The sequence below is a fragment of the Myotis myotis genome, unplaced genomic scaffold (genome assembly GCF_014108235.1).
Source record: "Myotis myotis isolate mMyoMyo1 unplaced genomic scaffold, mMyoMyo1.p scaffold_m19_p_12, whole genome shotgun sequence".
NCBI lineage: Eukaryota > Metazoa > Chordata > Mammalia > Chiroptera > Vespertilionidae > Myotis > Myotis myotis.
In genome coordinates, this window is record NW_023416316.1 from 3,655,780 (window position 1) to 3,672,619 (window position 16,840).

Below are 16,840 nucleotides of genomic sequence, written 5' to 3' on the forward strand. Positions count from 1 at the left end.
GACAGTCACCTCCTCAAGGTTCCATAACTGGCAAGTAGTCACACAGGGACTCGCCCAGGAAAGTCTGATTCTAGAAACCTCAAATGGTGGGTTTGGGCTACAAGCCAGGTTTTAGATCAAGGCCCTTAGCCAGGCCAGCCCATGAGGAGGCCCTGAGGAGGCCTAGGGAGACGAAGGCAGAGGCCCAGCTATAAATAGGAAGGAGCAGAGCTTCAAGAAAGGCTACACCCAGTGATAAGCTCAGCCAGCTGGTAACTGGAAGTGTGTGTGGCAGGGGTGCGGGGACAAGACCAGGCAGGCCAAGGAAGGGAAAATCTAAGTGTCCACACTGCACCCCTCCCCCTTGAACATTAATGTAATGGAGGGATGTTAGTGAGTCAACCACTAATCAACTTGCCCTCCCCAAGCCTCCCCTCCACTCCTGGGCCCCTGTTCCATGCACTGAGAGCTGCCTAGCCATTCCTGGACTTTGAAGGCACACATTACACAGCTGTCTATAAACAGTATTTTAATATTTGTATAAATAGACCACAGTATTACCAAAAACTGCAACAACAGAGTGTGGAAAACATTTTAAAACCCGTGCATACAGCCTTTCCTGGCTACACATGACACTGGCTCCCATCTCCCCTGGCCGGGGTCAAGTGCTCTGGGGAATGCTTAAAGGAAAGGAATACCCCTCTGGGGCACTTGGAAGGTGAGGGGGGAGCACAGCAGACTTGTGGCTCCTACCCCTGCTGCTGACCTTTCGATCTATTATAAAAATAATGCCAGTGTGCGGGTGGTTGGAGTTGTGGCTACTCTGGGGAGAGGGTGACAGGAGCAGCTCAGTCCCAGACGGCCCCATCAGCTGCTGTGCAGGCTGGCGGAGAATGGCAGGCGGGCAGCATGCCACTGCCCTATCTTTGCACGTGCCGGACAAAGGCCTGTACTAGCTGGATCAGAGGCTCCTGACTCTCAGGGCTGGCCTTGGAAAGAGAGGTGGACTTGCCCTGAGGCGAGAGGAGGATGCCAGCAGCAGGGGAGCTGGGGGCTCCCCTGCGGAAGTAGCGCGAGAGGCTGGAGAGCAGCGTGCTCTACGAGAGAAAAAGGAGCCTGATGAGGCCCAGCAACCCCCACCCGCGGGCTGGATTTTCCCCACCAGCTCTGCCCCCTCCAGTCAGGACCTTCGATCCCTTCTCACCAACTCTGAGCTGAGCTCCTGTTTCATCCGCTGTTTGTCCCGGGAGTGCACAGCTGGGTCCCTAAGGTAACGCATTGCCTGGGAGATGAGCAGGTAGAAGCAGTTCTCCATGGTAAACATCAGGAGGGACCTGGGACAAGGCAGGGTTGGCACTGTGTAGAGGGCCAAGCTGGCAGGTGCTAGGTGGGCCACTGAGCTAAGAGAATAGCCAGCCCGTGTCTGCTCCAACCCCAGACCAAACTCTAGAAGGGCTTTCTTACTTCAGTGTTCTGGTCCCTTCTGCCTGTGTGCTGAGCCCCACAGCCTGAGTGAGGGGCTCCTTTTTCTTATCCAGCTGGAGGAAGAGAAACAAGGGTTAAAAAAACCCAGGGCACAGTGACAGCTTCAACTCTGGGAGCTTCCTCTGTGGCAGGTCCTGCCTTACCGGTTACATCAGTTAAACCTCACGATAATTCTCAACAGTTAGGCTCCATCATACTCCTGTCATGAGGAGGAACCAGCTTGGAAGGGGAAGGCTAGGTAAACGTGCCAAGGTCAAGGGTAGGAAGTGGTAAACTGGGAGGAAGATTTGGGTGAAGGGGCCAGCACCAAACTCACCTCTCCGAGCATGTTTAGGGCCACATTCACTGTGGCCAGAAGGGTCCCAAAGGAGGGGGCCACTTCAGAGTCAAAGGTGGGCGTGGTGAAGCTCAGGGCAAACAGGAAGTTGTATTCAGCAAGGTCCAGGGACTGCAAGGCAAGACCAGAGCATTCTAGGGCCCAGCTAGGACCCCAGACAGCTCTCGAGAGCAGGGCACAGCCAAGCCTTCAGATCACGGTGGGAGGCTGGTGGCGCAGCACAGATGGCACTGGTACCTGATCCAACAGGATCTGGCAGACGTCCGGGGTGAAGTGGCGCAGGGCCGCCAAAGTCCTGCTGAGGATCTTGAGGAGGCCATACTGGACCACATGTAAGGCTCGCTGCTCCGAAGCCTCTGTGTCAGCAGTGGGCTGCTTGGAGGAAGAGGAGGGGGCAGCAGGAGCAGCTGTGGGTGGCCGCTGAACTCGGGGTGCAACAGCTGAGGGGCCACCATCCCCATTTTTGTTCTGGAGGAGACAGAAGTGGAGGTGGAGCACAGAAGCTGGGGTGAGGCACTCCAGGCAGCCATGGGGGATGGGGGTGGGGTTAGGGGCGGGGGCGGGTACCTGCAGGTAGTGCTGTAGCATCTTCCGGCTGTGCAGGAGGGAGGTGCAGGCCTGGCACAGGTAACCCAGGTTGACCTGTGGCAAACATGGGACGCTGAGGGCCTTCTCCTGGCAGCAGCCCCAGCCAACTGACTAGATCAACCACACAGGTCTCTACAGAGCACTGTGCTCCCAAATCACGGAGCACCTGCACTCTGGGCCCACTCTCGCCGGGATGGTTTCCCAGGGACAGCATCAGTCCTCAGTCAGTACATAAGGTGGGATCATTTCCCCCTTTTACAGAAGCAGAAAAAGGCTGAGAGAGAGGTGAAGGGATTTGGCCAAGGTCACAACCAGCACAGACAGACACCTGCCTGTCAGACTCCAGAGTCTGTTCTTTCCCTGCCCTGCTCTCTGGCTGGTCCCAGCTTCAGACCTGTTTCTAAAGGGTCTGACCGCTAAAGCCCGGGCTTTTAACCTACAAGGCTGCCATATGCCGGGAGGGAAACATTTAGCTCCAGAGAAAGCAACAGGAAACCAGATCTTGTGCTCCCTAAGCCAAAGTCCCTGGAGGCGCCAGGAGAGTGCCCATCACGCCTTGTCCCCAGGCCCCTCCAAGAACCTGTGCCTGAGTCCCACCTGCACATCTCGCAGGAGCTGAGGCAGGTGGAAATGCCACTCCTTCATGAAGCTGGAGAGCTGCAGAATGAAGCCCACCGTGTGGTCTGCCTCCTCCAGGCACGCCAGACTCTGCACCGTCCTCACCGCGTTGAGGCACTGGGAGGGGAGAGGAAGGAAGGATGGGGTGAATCAGGGATCTGACACACCTGCCCTGCCCTCCTGTGGGGAGGACAGGTTCTGGGCACACAAACTGAAATGGCAGTACAACAGGTGGTTTGGTGTTCCGACAACAGGTTCTGTCTGAGATGATCCCAAACTGTGTTTCACTTGGCAGAGCAGCTACATGAGTTGGCCAATCAGCCAGCAGTCCTCAGAGCACAGAACTGGCCCGGCCGCTGTGGCTCTGTGGTTGAGTATTGACCTATGAATCAGGAGGTCATGGTTCATTCCTGGTTAGGGCACATGCCCCGGTTGCAGGCTCGATCCCCAGTGGTGTGGCATACGGGAGGCAGCCGATCGATATTTCTCTCATCGATGATTCTATCCCTCTATCCCTCTCCCTTCCTCTTTCTAATAAAAGTCAATACTTTTTTTTTTTTTTTTTTAAGAAATGGGGAAATGATGCTCCTTAATTACCAAGCCTCAAGCCCTGAATGGCCCAGACCCCAGTAACTCCCAAACCTCATTGCCTGGCAGCTTCTCACTTGTAAGGTCCGCTCCTGGTGAACACCCACGAAGTCCAGAGCCTCGGTCAGGAAGTTGTAGCGCAGAGTTTTGAGGAGCCGTTCCATTAAAGACATGGACAGGCGATAGACCCCTGGCCAAGAGGGGGCATCGAGGGATTTCCGAGAGGTGCTAGGTGTCTAAGACACAAATGAAAGACAAAATCAGGACATGGGTCCAAGGAATCTGGCTGACAGGTACAGCAGGGCCTCAATGCAGCATAGATGCTAAGGCAGTCTGGTTGCTTAGAAAAGGAAACCTCTGGAATGGGCATGGTCACTGCCTGGTCACTGCCTCTCTCAGCAGGACCAGAGAGAGCCTGAGGCCAGCAGTGACAAAGAAAGAGCACTAAGCAGAAATACAAGAATCCTGGGTTCTAGACTTGGGTCTGCCACTAACTAGCTGTGTGAGCTTCTCTTGCAGGCAATGAGCGTGGGTGGGAGGATTCTGGCCCATCAGTACAGTAAGTACCTAAACAACTAAAGAGAGCAACTTCTGGGGCCAGTGAAGGGGCTGCAAGTGTGCTCTTCCCCGGAAGTGCAGTCTGGGCAATGGCTGCCAGGCCATTGGAACTCACCTGCACCGTGCCATTGGTGCTGAGCTGGTACACACTCAGGAGGGGCAAACAGATGCTCTGGGTGATGCCGGCTCCAGCCACTGCTGCGGCTCCCTGGGAGAGAACGACATGGAATGAGATGGGACCTGTCCCTGCAGCCAACCCCCCAGGGCGAGGGGAGCTCTGAGTAGGCCAGAGCTTCTGGGAGACAGAGACAGTGCCAGAACCCACTCAGCACAAACAAGGAGGCTCCTTTCTGCCTCGTGCTTGCCGCCTACCTGCTGGGTGCGAGCCAGGGTGAGGAGCAGGTGCAACGCTGCCTCGGTGAAATGCAGGTTTTGCTTCATGCGAAGGCTCACCTCCAGGGTGGTAAAGAGGGTTGGCAGTATGGGGAGCCTGCGGGTCACCTGCAGCCATGAGTCACCATCCTCATCTACCTCACACAGCTCCTTGGCCAGGTGCAGGCCCAGGACACACACCTGCTGGGGCCCAGAGGTAAAGATGAGCAGAAGAGAAGGAAGCAGTGCAGGGGAAGGAAGAGGAGGAGGAGAGGACAGCCAGCCTGCACCTGATCATACATCTCTTAAGCAAGCTGGACTGGAACACAATTCAGAATTTCTATCAACCCTGCTCTGCTCCCTCACCCACCTCTCAGAGACTCGCAACCCCACCCACACTAATAAGCCATCCCTAGACTAACAGAACTACCAATGACTTCTTCCCCCATCGCCCACACTGCCATCACCTGTGTTGGTGCTACTTCCTGTCCTACATCTGCCCACTCCACCCGACTCTGGTAGCATACAGAGTCAAAGTGACCCCTTTCTGCACTATTGCAGTCACCCCCTAAGTGGCCTTTCTTCCTCCTCTCTGGACCCTCCCAAAACAATTCTTCTACCAGCGGCTTTTCAAACATTTTTTAAAAATATATTTTTATTTTTATTGATTTTTTACAGAGAGGAATAGAGAGTTAGAAACATCGATGAGAGAGAAACATGGATCAGCTGCCTCCTGCACACCCCCCACTGGGAATGTGCCCGCAACCAAGGTCCATGCCCCTGGCCGGAATCGAACCTGAGACTCTTCAGTCCGCAGGCCGACGCTCTATCCACTGAGCCAAACCAGTCAGGGCTCTAACATTTTTTTTTAAAATATATTTTATTGATTTTTCACAGAGAGGAAGGGAGAGGGATAGAGAGTTAGAAACATCAATGAGAGAGAAACATCGATCAGCCGCCTCCTGCACACCCTCCACCTGGATGTGCCTGCAACCAAGGTCCATGCCCCTGGCCGGAATCGAACCTGAGACTCTTCAGTCCGCAGGCCGACGCTCTATCCACTGAGCCACACCGGTCAGGGCTCTAACATTTTTTATGACTGCAATAATAAATACCTTAAGACTGTGTCCTAGTATACACATTCTTATATATTTCCATTGAATACTATTCTTACCTTATATCCCGTAAAGCACGCTAATATTTTTTTTTATAGCATTAAAAAGAAAAATACTGGTCTTTACCAAATGAGCTCATTTCAAGAACCAGCAATAGGTCATGACCCACAGCTTGAAAAACAGTTTGCTACTGCATCCAGAGTGATCTGTCTGGAGTATAAATCTCGTCACTTCTCACCCTTGCTTACAAGCCTGTTAAACTGGTTCTTATTCCACTGAGGACCCAGAATAAAAACCCTGCAACGCTTCCGGTCATCTAGCCCCCAACTCTGCAGGCCTTACTTCCTCTCTGCTCACAACAGCCTGCTTTAGGTCACTGCTGAAACGGTGCTTTCTCGCTGAGTCTCTAGACCGGTGAGAACCACACACTGCGCAGTCTCCCTGTATTGCTCCCCTGCTGGACCTGCCACATGGAATTCTAACACTTCTTTGCAAAGTCTGAAATTTGTTAACTTCCTCACCAGACTGAACTCTGTAAGTGCAGTGACTGTCTTGTTCACTAATCACGTGTAGGGCCTAGCAGTTCATATTTGTTGGGTGCATGTGGAAAGGACAGACAGCTTCCCAGCATGCCCTTACCCCATCACGCTGGTCCTTGTGCCGGGGCCGAGAGCAGTCATCAGTCTCCATGCTGTCCTTGTCCTCCGTGGCGCTGCCTGATGCCAGACTGTGGCGGGTCTGGTCAAAGAGCGCAATCACCTCTTCTTGGAGGGTTTCACAGACGTTAAGCACTAGCTGAGAGTACTGGGGGATGTCACTGACTGCAAAGCGACAGGGAAGAACACGGTCACACTCACCATGCCACCTCTCACTGAACGCCAAAGTTTTCTTCCCATGCAGATAGCTGGGAATAGAGTTATCTGTCCCATGAGAGGGGAGGAGAAACAGGTGGGGAAGAAAAATACTTTTCCCAAAGACCAGAGTTCCAAGACTGAAAATTCAACCCCCACAGGAGGAACGTCTGGCTCTACGCCAGAGCAGCCTGGCTGCCAGCAGGGATGGGAGACCGCTACCGCCACCACCTCTGCCCCTCACCTCTCATCTCCTTCATCTGCAGCACAGTGATGAATGCCGAGAACACCTTGGCCTTGGTCTTCTCCATGAGCTGCCGGTCTGCCTGCAGCACTCCCTCCAGGATCTCTGTCAAGGGTGCCAGCATCTCATCCACAGGACCTAACTCTCTAGAAATAATATGGGTCGAGAGGGAGGAAAACAGCTCACAGAAAGGCCACGACTGCCTTTGCTCCAACTCAGGATGCCCACTGGGCAGTCGGCGGTCAGCCCCGTTGCGGGATGGAAAGCTAGCCCATTACATACCCGTTTTCTCCCTTCAGGAAGGCAAAGGGTCAGTAAAGAGGATGGAGCAGGCCCCGGGGAGGCAGCCCTGGCCGCAGGCCGCCTCTCCGCTCAGCACTCACCTCTTCCACTGCCGCAGGAGGACAAGCAGCAGAGTGCACATCATGGAACCGAGGCGGAGGCAGCTGACCGAGGCTGGGACCAGGAGCTGAGGTAAGACAGCACAGGTACAAGTCAGGCTTTCTGGGGCTGGTCCAGCCAGAAGATTCCAGCTCCGTCCACAGGGTGCCTTTTGGATTCATGCTGTTATTTCCGAGCAGTGAGCTACAGGGGCTGGGACATGGGGAGAGGCTAGGGGCTGGCCCAGCAGCAGCAGAGCTCTGCCTCCCACCGCAGCATCAGGCCTCCCAGGCCAACTGAGCCCTTTGACCTGACCACTTGCGAGACTGCTGACTCGTAAGCTCCTATTTGACCTCGGAGACCTTGTCCCGGGGAGGAATGTGAAATCTCCCAGACACACTTACTAACGCTTTGGTCCCATCAAGCACATCAAGAAAGAGCTGGCGACGCACTGCAGAGTCGGTCAGGTGCAGTATCTCTGCCTGCAAAGGACAGAAAAACATGTCAGTTGGGAAAATTTCCCCGACTTTAGAAGCCAAGAAATGTGGAGTCCTCTGTCAGGCAATTGTCACTGAGAAGTCATTGTCTCCCTGAATGAAGTGGGGCTGGAGGCCCCTGGTGTTTCTGTCTACCCTTAGATAAGGTCAGAATCAAGCCCAGCCTCACCCCCTCCTCCTGATGACATCCTTCCTTTGCTCAGACCCTGTGGAGGCTGCCCAGTGCACTGGAAAGACAAACTCCTCAACAAGGCTTGGGAGGCCCCATGGGACCTGCGCCAACTGCTTTTGCATCACACCCACTCGTGTTCGCTCTGTTCTAGCCCCAGTGGCCTCCTTCCTCCTCTGTGAACATACACGCTCTTTCCCTCTTCTGGACCCTGGCGCTTGGGTCCATCTGCCTAGACTGCTCGCTTCCACAGGCTCTCCACCTGGAAGACTCCTTCGCACCTTCAGGCCTCAATCTGGTCATCACCTGACTATGCCTATCCTACTTTGGCTTCACTACCATAATCTCCTAAGTATTTCCTTCACGCGAATCATCACAATCTGTAACTGTATTTCTTCATGAGTTTGTTGACAATTTGCCTCTCTCTCAGGACACTCTCCATGAGCTCAGACTTTATCTGCCTTGTTCATTGCTGTAGCCCTGGTGCCTGGCACATGGGCAGGCATTCCACTAACATCCATTCAATGAAAGTGAATCATCAATATCCTGGACTTAACCAGATAGGTTTCCTAGGAGGGGAAAAAGAATGGTGGGATTTTCCAAAATTAAAGAACTACTGCCTAGCTAGGGCCTAAAAGGCAGGTGACACACAGGTTATTCCCAGGGGTAAATCCATTATTCCCCAAAGATGGCTGAGCTTTTGGTGTGTCTGCAGTCTCAGGGCTCCACAACCACTGTGCCACAGCAAAGGCCCAAGGTCATGGGCAGTGTGGCACTAAATAAACAAGTCACAGATGTTAAGAGTATGCCTGAAACAAGGGGCACTTATCAAGCTGAAGCAATTAATGAAGTCAAGGCTCCCCAGGAGGAACAGTTCCACATCCAGTCCTTACTACACAGCATGGTGGTGTCCAGCCACAAAAAAGGCAACCTCTTCTCAAATGTTAACTCTCTAAAAACCAATCCTCAGGGACACCTGTACAGACAATGCCTCTGTTCTTTTTCTAAGACCAGGAATGCAGTTCCTAGGACCAGTGAAAACAAACCGCTCTCGACAGAGGCTGCTGCTGCATCTGTTACAGCTACCTCACGAGTCAACAAATGTTACCTACTGTCCCCAGGGCACACAGCATGAGACAGCGCATGTGTAAGGGAGGTAGATGAAGGGGACCCCAAGACCTATGCAAGGCTGTAAAGACAGCTACAGCAATCTTTATGAAATGACTGAAGGGATTTCAAATCACTTCTCTGCACTTTTCATAAGGGTTTCTTGTTGGACCGAATATCATCAAATACCCCATATTAGCCCCCATTTTTTTACACAGAACCTGTTACATTTTAGCTCTCAGGGAAATACCCTGACTCATTCTTCATCCCAAGGGGCTGTTAACTACTAGGCACCCTGGCACATGGTTGCTGTGAAAACTCGCCCCAAGAGGTTCTTACGTGGCTGGTGGCAATAATGAGAAGCATCCTCCAGGCGGAGACCAGCATCTGATACTCGACCAAGGAGGTACAGCTGCTGCCCTCTGTGTCGGCTGTGTGAACCGCCAAGGACTTGACATACCCTGACCAGTAGGCAAAGCGTTTCTCACTGGAAAATTTCTTGAGTGTATCTTTTAGTGACTGGTCTAGTGAGCCCCTAGAGTGTCAAGAAAACACAAAACCTACCATTAGGTTTTAGAAAGGAGATGGGAATGTGATGGGCACAGACCCTTGTTGAGGCAGAGAAAGCAACCTCACATGGGCTAAAGGCAGACAGCTCCAGATCCCTCCAGTGTGTGGGGCTCATGCTTCTTGCTCAACATAATGGGTTAGGCTGAGGCCTTTTCCAGGATCCCTCCTCCATAAAATCCCGAGCAATGGAGTCTGCTTCACAATAACTCTTTCTGATAACCATAAATGCCATCAATGGACTGGCCAGGGACATAGCTCAGTAGCCCTCCATAAATGGCCCCAAACAGTTCTCTCCTGACTCGGCTTGTACAGCCATGCACCCAGTGGTAGGCCACCGTGATCCCCCTCCCAGACCTTTAATTAAACTCTAAAAGGGGAAAGGACTCACTTAACTACATAGTATATCTCCAAGCATATTATCTTCATGATCAGGGCACAGGTTTCCAGGATGCTGGGCTGTGGAGGGAAGAGCAGAGCAGACACCAATCACAGGCGATCCTCTTCCCTGGTGTCCCCCACAAAGGAACCTATTCCCTATCGCATGCGAATGGGCATCTGACTTGCAAGAGCACGCGCGTCAGGTCCACAGTGTCTCCAAGTCAATGGAGAAGACCACGGAGCCATCAACACCGAGCAGGGCACGCCACCTTCCTTCCCAACGCAAGACATCGAAGGGAGGGGGAGCGAGCGCTTCTCTGAGAAAGACGTTTCTACTGAAGAAAGCACGCTGGCTGTTTACTCAGGGAGGCGTCCCTTTCTGCAGCTCAGTCTCCACAGCCCAGCCTTTCCTCCCAGGAACTCAGTCCCTGTCCACCTCACCACAGCTTACCTCAGATGTTTCTGAGGGAGCAGAGAGGGTTCCAAACAGTGGACTTGTTAAATTCTCCCAAAACTTGGGTCTAAAAAGAAAATACATGTTGTAAATCACGCCTTCTCTCTCTCAGTCCTTTCCCCGCTCCCTTTCGTGGTTACTTCCTGTTTTTCAGTCTCATTTCTAATGTGTCTCACAGGTCACTGGCTCCTACCGAAATGCAAAGGTTTTCCTCTTCAGAAACACAACTGTGTATCACCGAGCTGACCAGTAAGAACTCTCAGGGTGCACGCCACTGTCCGTCTCTGACAGCCCCACAGAGAGCGGGGAGGGCAAGCAGGACAGACGCCCATGCTGAGCCACGTTAAAGCTCCTTCCCTCTGTGCAAACGGGGCCCGAGACGTACAGTGTGCCGTTCAGTTCACTGCGCAAGCAAGGCACACGCATCTGAACACGCTGTTTCTCAACAACAATGGGATTGGGGTTGGCAGAAGGCGGGAACTCTAACGTTAACACATCTTTTCCTCAGAGCAAACATGACGCCTGCTGGTGGCAGCATTAAAAAGAATAGCTAAGAGTGACACTCCCATTCAGAGACCCGGGCACTGATCTGCTCAAGGATCCTTCCCAACCAATTGCTAAGATAGGAGCTACTGCTACCCCGTCTCACAGGCAAGGACAAGAGCTCTGGAAGAGTCAGACCTACTTGGTCCTGAGAACCAGCATGGCACTGTCCCGCCGGTCCTGCCACAGGGCATGCAGAAAGGCGATGGCTGCCCGGTGCAGCAGGGGCGGGCACCAGTAGCGATCCTGCTGCTGGGAGTCAATCAGCTCCAGGACCGCATGGAGACAGCTCCACACCCCAAGGCTGAACTCCTACGAGAGGGGCAGGTGAGAGGTCAGGGCCACAGCCACCACCAGTAATTGTGCACACAGAGCCCAGCACCCTCCTCCCAGCTTCGCCCCAGGTGCAGGCTCACCTTGGAGCCATCACTGCCATCCTTCACCTCCAGATTCAGAAACAGCTCAATGAGGCCTGGCTGAGTCTCTACTGCAACCGTGAGGAATTCCAGGATCATGACTTTGATGCGCATGTCCTCAATCTTGCTCTGCAATCGTGTCAGGAAAGCGTCGCGAATGGCAGCCGCATCATTGCCCAAGCAGGCATACACTGACATCGGGGCCACCTGGTGGAGACGGGACACACAGGCTCAGAGCGCTACTTCCAGAAAAACCAACAGGCTCCTGCAGAAGGGTGCTGGAGAACTCTGAGAATATCCAGGCATACACAGCTCTGGGTCAAAGGGACATCACCCCAAACTACAGCACAAGATGCCCATCCAGTCACAGGAAAAATAGCAATCAACAGACAAAGATGCACAACCTCTCTCATGATTAAATAAATACAAAGTAAAGCATGAGATAATATGGATTTGCCCACTAGCAAGGATTTTAAAAAAACAGGAAAGCATACGGCAGAGATACAAGACTTGGTGTTACGAGTATAAACTGTTACAATCCTTTTTGGAGGACTATATGGAAATGACTGAAAAATTTTAAATGTTCACTGACATCTATCTAAGTTTTAGAAATTGTAAACAAAAGTTTACAGAGTTCTATAGGTAATGTTTACTGCAGCACTGTTTACGGCAGTGAATGACAGAAACTAGCCCAAACGAATTAGGGTGCACCCACTCTATGGCGTACCAGGCAAGCGTGAGGGAGAAAGAAGTAGCTTCAATGTGCCTGCATGGAGGACTGCAAGACATGGTGTGAAGTGGAGAGAGCTAGTTACAAAACAGGATGCGTAGGGGAATTCCACTTCTGAAAAGAGCAAAAGCACACACCCAACACACCCTCTACTACACAAGCACAGGCAGATCCGGGGCAGTGCATACCAGCCTGCTCACAGGGGATCTGGAACGAGGGGTCAGAGGTACCTTAACTTTCTGTTACATTTATCTGTATCATTTAAATAAATATTTAAAAATAAGAATATAAGACTGTTGTAATGAAACAAAAATACCCCCATAAAACACAATGTGTGTGTGGGTGTGTGTGTGTGGGTGCGTGTGTGTGTGTGTGTGTGTGTGTGTGTGTGTGTGTGGCTACTTCACTTTAAAAGTCAGAGAAGTCCAAGTTAGCTGCTTCTCTTGGGAGAAGGCAAGAGTGATCACCAACACAAAGTCAGTTTTCTGGGGCTTCGGTTGGTTAAGTGGGATCCTACCGTGGCCAGACGTTTCAGCAGCTGGATGGCCAGACGTGGCAAAGCTGGGTCATGTTTGTGGTAGATGTACTTGGCAAGAACAGCAATGAGGTTGTTCCCATGGGCACCTGAAGAAGCACAGGAAATATTTTAAACACCAACTGTGCCTGATTCAAGCTTTTAAGAGAGGGTGCTATTCATAAAGGCTCATTCATATGTGAGGGAATTTACTCTCAAGTACCTGGAGGGCCAGAGCGAATCCAGGTGGCCCTATCATTCTCTTTTTTTCAGTAGCTAAGGCAGGATTTAGGGACAAACAGCTCAATGCAATTTATTAAGAGTAAAAAGAAATACATTTTCAAGAAAATAGGTAGTCTTTGATCAAATAGGCTAGAAAAAGACATCGCACTGAAGCACTGCACTGACATGCAAAAATATTAATGCCAATATGATACAGGTAGAATAGGTCTGAGACATTATCCCAATACCTACTTGAAAATGAGCAAACTGGTCCCAAAGAATTAAACGAGTATTTAAAATAAAAGAGTAATAACAGTCAATATTTAAACAGGAATTTCCAAGTCTTTCATTACAATCTTATAAGGCAGACACTACTATTGTCCCTACTTTATAGACAAGAAACCTAAGGCAGAGATGTTTAATAATGTGCCTAAGGTCACACAGTAGTTTGGAGCCACAGTTTGAACGAAGGCAGCCTAATTGAACATGCGTTCTAATTATTCGGCCATCAGGAGGAGGGAGAAATGAAATATGATCCAGTCCTCTTATTTCTAAGTCCAGGTTGTGAGCTGGTGATCATTCCCAAATTTTAAGGAGTTACTCAGAAAATACCGTTGACCCCTAAAAACACAGCCTAAAAAGTATGTACTTATGAGCAGAAACACGGCTAACTGGAAGAGAAATACATACCATGTTGGGTGAGAGCCTGTTCCAGAGGGGACACCACATTAGAGGGAGGTTTCAGCCGAATAACATTGTTGGTGATGGAGAATGCCAGTTTCACTGTCTTGATCAGCAGCTGGCCCTGCCCCTGGCCCTCTGCCCCATCACTAGGGTGCCAAATGGAAACCAAAGTTGATTCAGGCAACATGACTTCATTCACAACATATGTGCTCTCATGAATTAGATTCCAACCATACCAACCATAATCCCAGAGTTCAAATAGCTTCTGCTAGAGGCCCCAGGCCAAACTAGGAGACAGGAGGAGCAATCGACTCCCTTTGCTACGTGCCAGTCTATACAGCACCACTAGGTTATATACAGGCCATGTCCTCGGAGAAATAAGGTTATCTTTAAAAAGCTACAGCACGCCCTAACGGGTTTGGCTTAGTGGCTAGAGCGTCAGCTTGTGGACTGAAGGGTCCAGGGTTTGATTCCGGTCAGTGGCACATGCCCAGGTTGAGGGCTCGATCCCCAGGAGGGAGTATGCAGGAGGCAGCCAGTCAATAACTCTCTCTCACCATTGATGTTTCTGTCTCTCTCTCCCTCTCCCTTCCTCTCTGAAATCAATAAAATATATAAAAAAATAAAATAAAATAAAAAGCTACTGTGTGCTAACTTAAACTGGAGTTCTTAGAACATGCAGGCACAATAAAGGTAAATGGGGGAAGGTGGGGAGGGAGCCCTACCTGCGGGGCTGAGCAGCCATCACCATGTCGATGGTGTCCACGCCGATGCCCATGATATTGATAACTGTCTGTCCTGCTTCTGTATAGGCCAGGCTACAGATGCAGAGGGACTGCAGGCTGGGGGTGTGGCTGGAAAACAGACACATTCTGAGTTACTAGGGAGCCACCAAGTCTATTACTGGAAGAAAAAGCAATTGTCCAAACCTAAACAACTGGACATCAGTGATACAGATCAGCTCTTGGCCAGACGAAGTCACTCTAATCACTTTCTCTAAAAAGACTTGATTTTAAAGATCACCCTGAGAATCAATCTAAATGTCCATCAATTATTGGATATGTTTACTGAAATGAATTATGATTAATTCACACATTGGAATGCCTGGAACCATTAAAACAAGGCAGATCTGTATGTAGTGGCATGGAAATAAAGTTACAGAGCAGTTAGTATAAGCAGAGGAAGAAACCTAGAAGAATATACACTAACTAGGTAATAGTCATCTCTGGAAAACAGGTTTGCAAAGGGCATTTTGCACTGATTGAGTATTTTCCAATGAATATGCATAACTTCTGGAAAGATCATAAAAGTGATATGAGCAATGAGGGAAAAATGGGGCATATGTAATACTTTCAACAATAAATATTTAAAAAGAAAAAAAAGTGATGTAAGTGTGTATGTAACAATATCATTATGAACAATCTTGTTCCCAATTCATTTGTTCTCTCTCAACAGGAAGAAAGAGTGAACAGTCCAGTGAAAAACAAATCAGAAGCTCAAGAGATGGTTCTGGGCTCAGCCTGTGGAAGGCTGAGCCGGCTCTGCACAGCAGAAGCCCACGCTTCCCCTGGTGACTGGCCGCATCCAAGACCACCAAGCTCTAGCAATCACCCCTCATACCTGCTGTGGTCTGTCTCATGGCACAGGTTCAGTATCGCATGAATCAGCTCCAGGATTAGGCAACCTAGACTCCAGAAAAGACATAGGAATGATGTGGCCTTGTGTGATGACGCTTTCCCCCCAAAGAGAAAGATCTCCAGGGAGCCAAAAACTCCGCAGACCTTCCCTGCCCACACTTTCCTTACCGATCTGCTCTCTCACACCGTGGGAGTTGTAGCGCCACTTGTGGTAGCTGGGAAGCATCTCCTTCAGCACAAACATGATGCAGGGCACCAGTCCTTGGCTCTGGGTACTACCAAGCTGTCCCTACAATACACCGTAGTGAGAGGACTTATGCTATTTAAGGAAAATAACTTAATTAACGGAGATTTAACTTCAAAACCATACGTCCAAAGGAAATCTGGGTAACCTGAGTCATTAGTGGTGAAAAAAAATCAGAACATTCTAGTGTAACGAGTCCAAGCTGTACGATTCTCCAGAATAGAGAAAAGGACTAAAAAGACGACGTGACTCTGTCACAAGAGGCACCTGCATGAAAGAGAGAGACAAAGGCTCAATCTGGTCAGAAAGGAGGGACCTTAAACATAAAGGCTATGGGACTGTCCATAATGGAGAATGCTCATCTCATTGTGGTTATCACCAGCATCCCCCCAACCTCTATGTCACTCCGTCACTGGAATACCAGAAAGGAGATCTGATAATATTCTTTGTCCTAATATTACTTGTTAACATCAGCTACCTTATTTTTAAAATGGGGATTTGGGGGACATCTCTAATACTTTCAACAATAAAGATTAAAAACATATAAATAGAAAATGAGTTAAAATGGGGATTCTTTATATTTAATATCTATATTTACATCCCTATCTTAATCTATAAAGGACTGTAACTATCTTTTGAAGCATTCACTGACTGAGTCCGACAGGCAGGAAGTGTGCCAAGTGCTTTTTACATACGGCCCTCTCAACAACTCCATGAGGTGGAGACCACTGATCATTCCTATTTTACAGAAATGGAGAAATTCTATACTTGCCCCAGCTTATGCAGCCAGTAAGTGGTCAACCTAAAATGTAAACCTAACTCTGACTCCAAAATCCATGCTATACCAGTATTTTTCCAACTGAGTTGTCATCCATTAGTGCAGCATTTTCAGCTTTTTTCATTTCATGGCATACACAAATTACTAAAATTCTGCAGCACATCAAAAAATATATTTTTTGCCATTCTGACAAAAAAACTAAATGGAAAAAAAAGAAACATCAGAACACTGTAGTGCAATGAGTCCAATATAATTTTGATTCATACTGGATGGCTACTGTTGTGTTGGCTATTGTCATTCACTTGACAATCTAAGGGAAAAGAGTCAGTGCCCCCAACTAAATAGATATTACATGTCTTAAAATTCTTGCGGCCCACCGGTGTCGTACGTAGCACACTAGTTGAAAATCACTGCATTAGTGGATTGTGAGATCACCGTCTTAGAAAATATCAAAGTGAATCTTGTGTAGTAAGAGTAGTGTCATATTGTGAGCGTGGCTGGTGTGACTGAGCATCAACCTATGAACCAAGAGGTCGAGGTTCAATTCTCGGTCAGGGCACATGCCTAGGTTGTGGGCTTGATCCCTAGTGGGGGACATGCAGGAGGCAGCCGATCAGTGATTTTCTCTCTCATCATTGATGTTTCTGTCTCTCTCTCCTTCCTTCCTTCCTCTCTGAAATACTAAAAAGATACTAAAAAGATATTAAAAATAAACAGTGTCATATTGTGAAACTTGTTTTAGGAGTACATATATATACACATGGATTTACTGGAACGTGAT

General features: G+C 49.7%; 1 protein-coding gene across 4 annotated transcripts in view; it reads right to left on the reverse strand.

The window, feature by feature from the left end:
• NUP188 (nucleoporin 188) overlaps window positions 1–16,840 on the reverse strand; it is a 48,455-nt gene that overhangs the window by 6,922 nt on the left and 24,693 nt on the right. Inside the window, exons 22-45 of one of the 4 annotated variants that reach the window (XM_036329409.1) lie at window positions 15,206–15,326; window positions 15,021–15,084; window positions 14,126–14,254; window positions 13,407–13,546; window positions 12,498–12,604; window positions 11,251–11,457; window positions 10,977–11,146; window positions 10,289–10,358; window positions 9,848–9,915; window positions 9,229–9,424; window positions 7,521–7,598; window positions 7,119–7,204; window positions 6,736–6,881; window positions 6,280–6,461; window positions 4,526–4,729; window positions 4,269–4,361; window positions 3,673–3,831; window positions 2,987–3,124; window positions 2,369–2,443; window positions 2,039–2,269; window positions 1,781–1,912; window positions 1,444–1,517; window positions 1,184–1,313; window positions 492–1,076 (exon numbers count right to left, since the gene is read on the reverse strand). In XM_036329409.1, the coding sequence (XP_036185302.1) occupies window positions 900–1,076; window positions 1,184–1,313; window positions 1,444–1,517; window positions 1,781–1,912; window positions 2,039–2,269; window positions 2,369–2,443; window positions 2,987–3,124; window positions 3,673–3,831; window positions 4,269–4,361; window positions 4,526–4,729; window positions 6,280–6,461; window positions 6,736–6,881; window positions 7,119–7,204; window positions 7,521–7,598; window positions 9,229–9,424; window positions 9,848–9,915; window positions 10,289–10,358; window positions 10,977–11,146; window positions 11,251–11,457; window positions 12,498–12,604; window positions 13,407–13,546; window positions 14,126–14,254; window positions 15,021–15,084; window positions 15,206–15,326 (3,177 nt within the window). In that variant the 3' untranslated portion in view covers window positions 492–899. Of the gene's footprint in view, window positions 1–491; window positions 1,077–1,183; window positions 1,314–1,443; window positions 1,518–1,780; window positions 1,913–2,038; window positions 2,270–2,368; window positions 2,444–2,986; window positions 3,125–3,672; window positions 3,832–4,268; window positions 4,362–4,525; window positions 4,730–6,279; window positions 6,462–6,735; window positions 6,882–7,118; window positions 7,205–7,520; window positions 7,599–9,228; window positions 9,425–9,847; window positions 9,916–10,288; window positions 10,359–10,976; window positions 11,147–11,250; window positions 11,458–12,497; window positions 12,605–13,406; window positions 13,547–14,125; window positions 14,255–15,020; window positions 15,085–15,205; window positions 15,327–16,840 lie in introns of those variants that run through there. The other 3 variants (XM_036329406.1, XM_036329407.1, XM_036329408.1) reach the window with 3 other exon arrangements.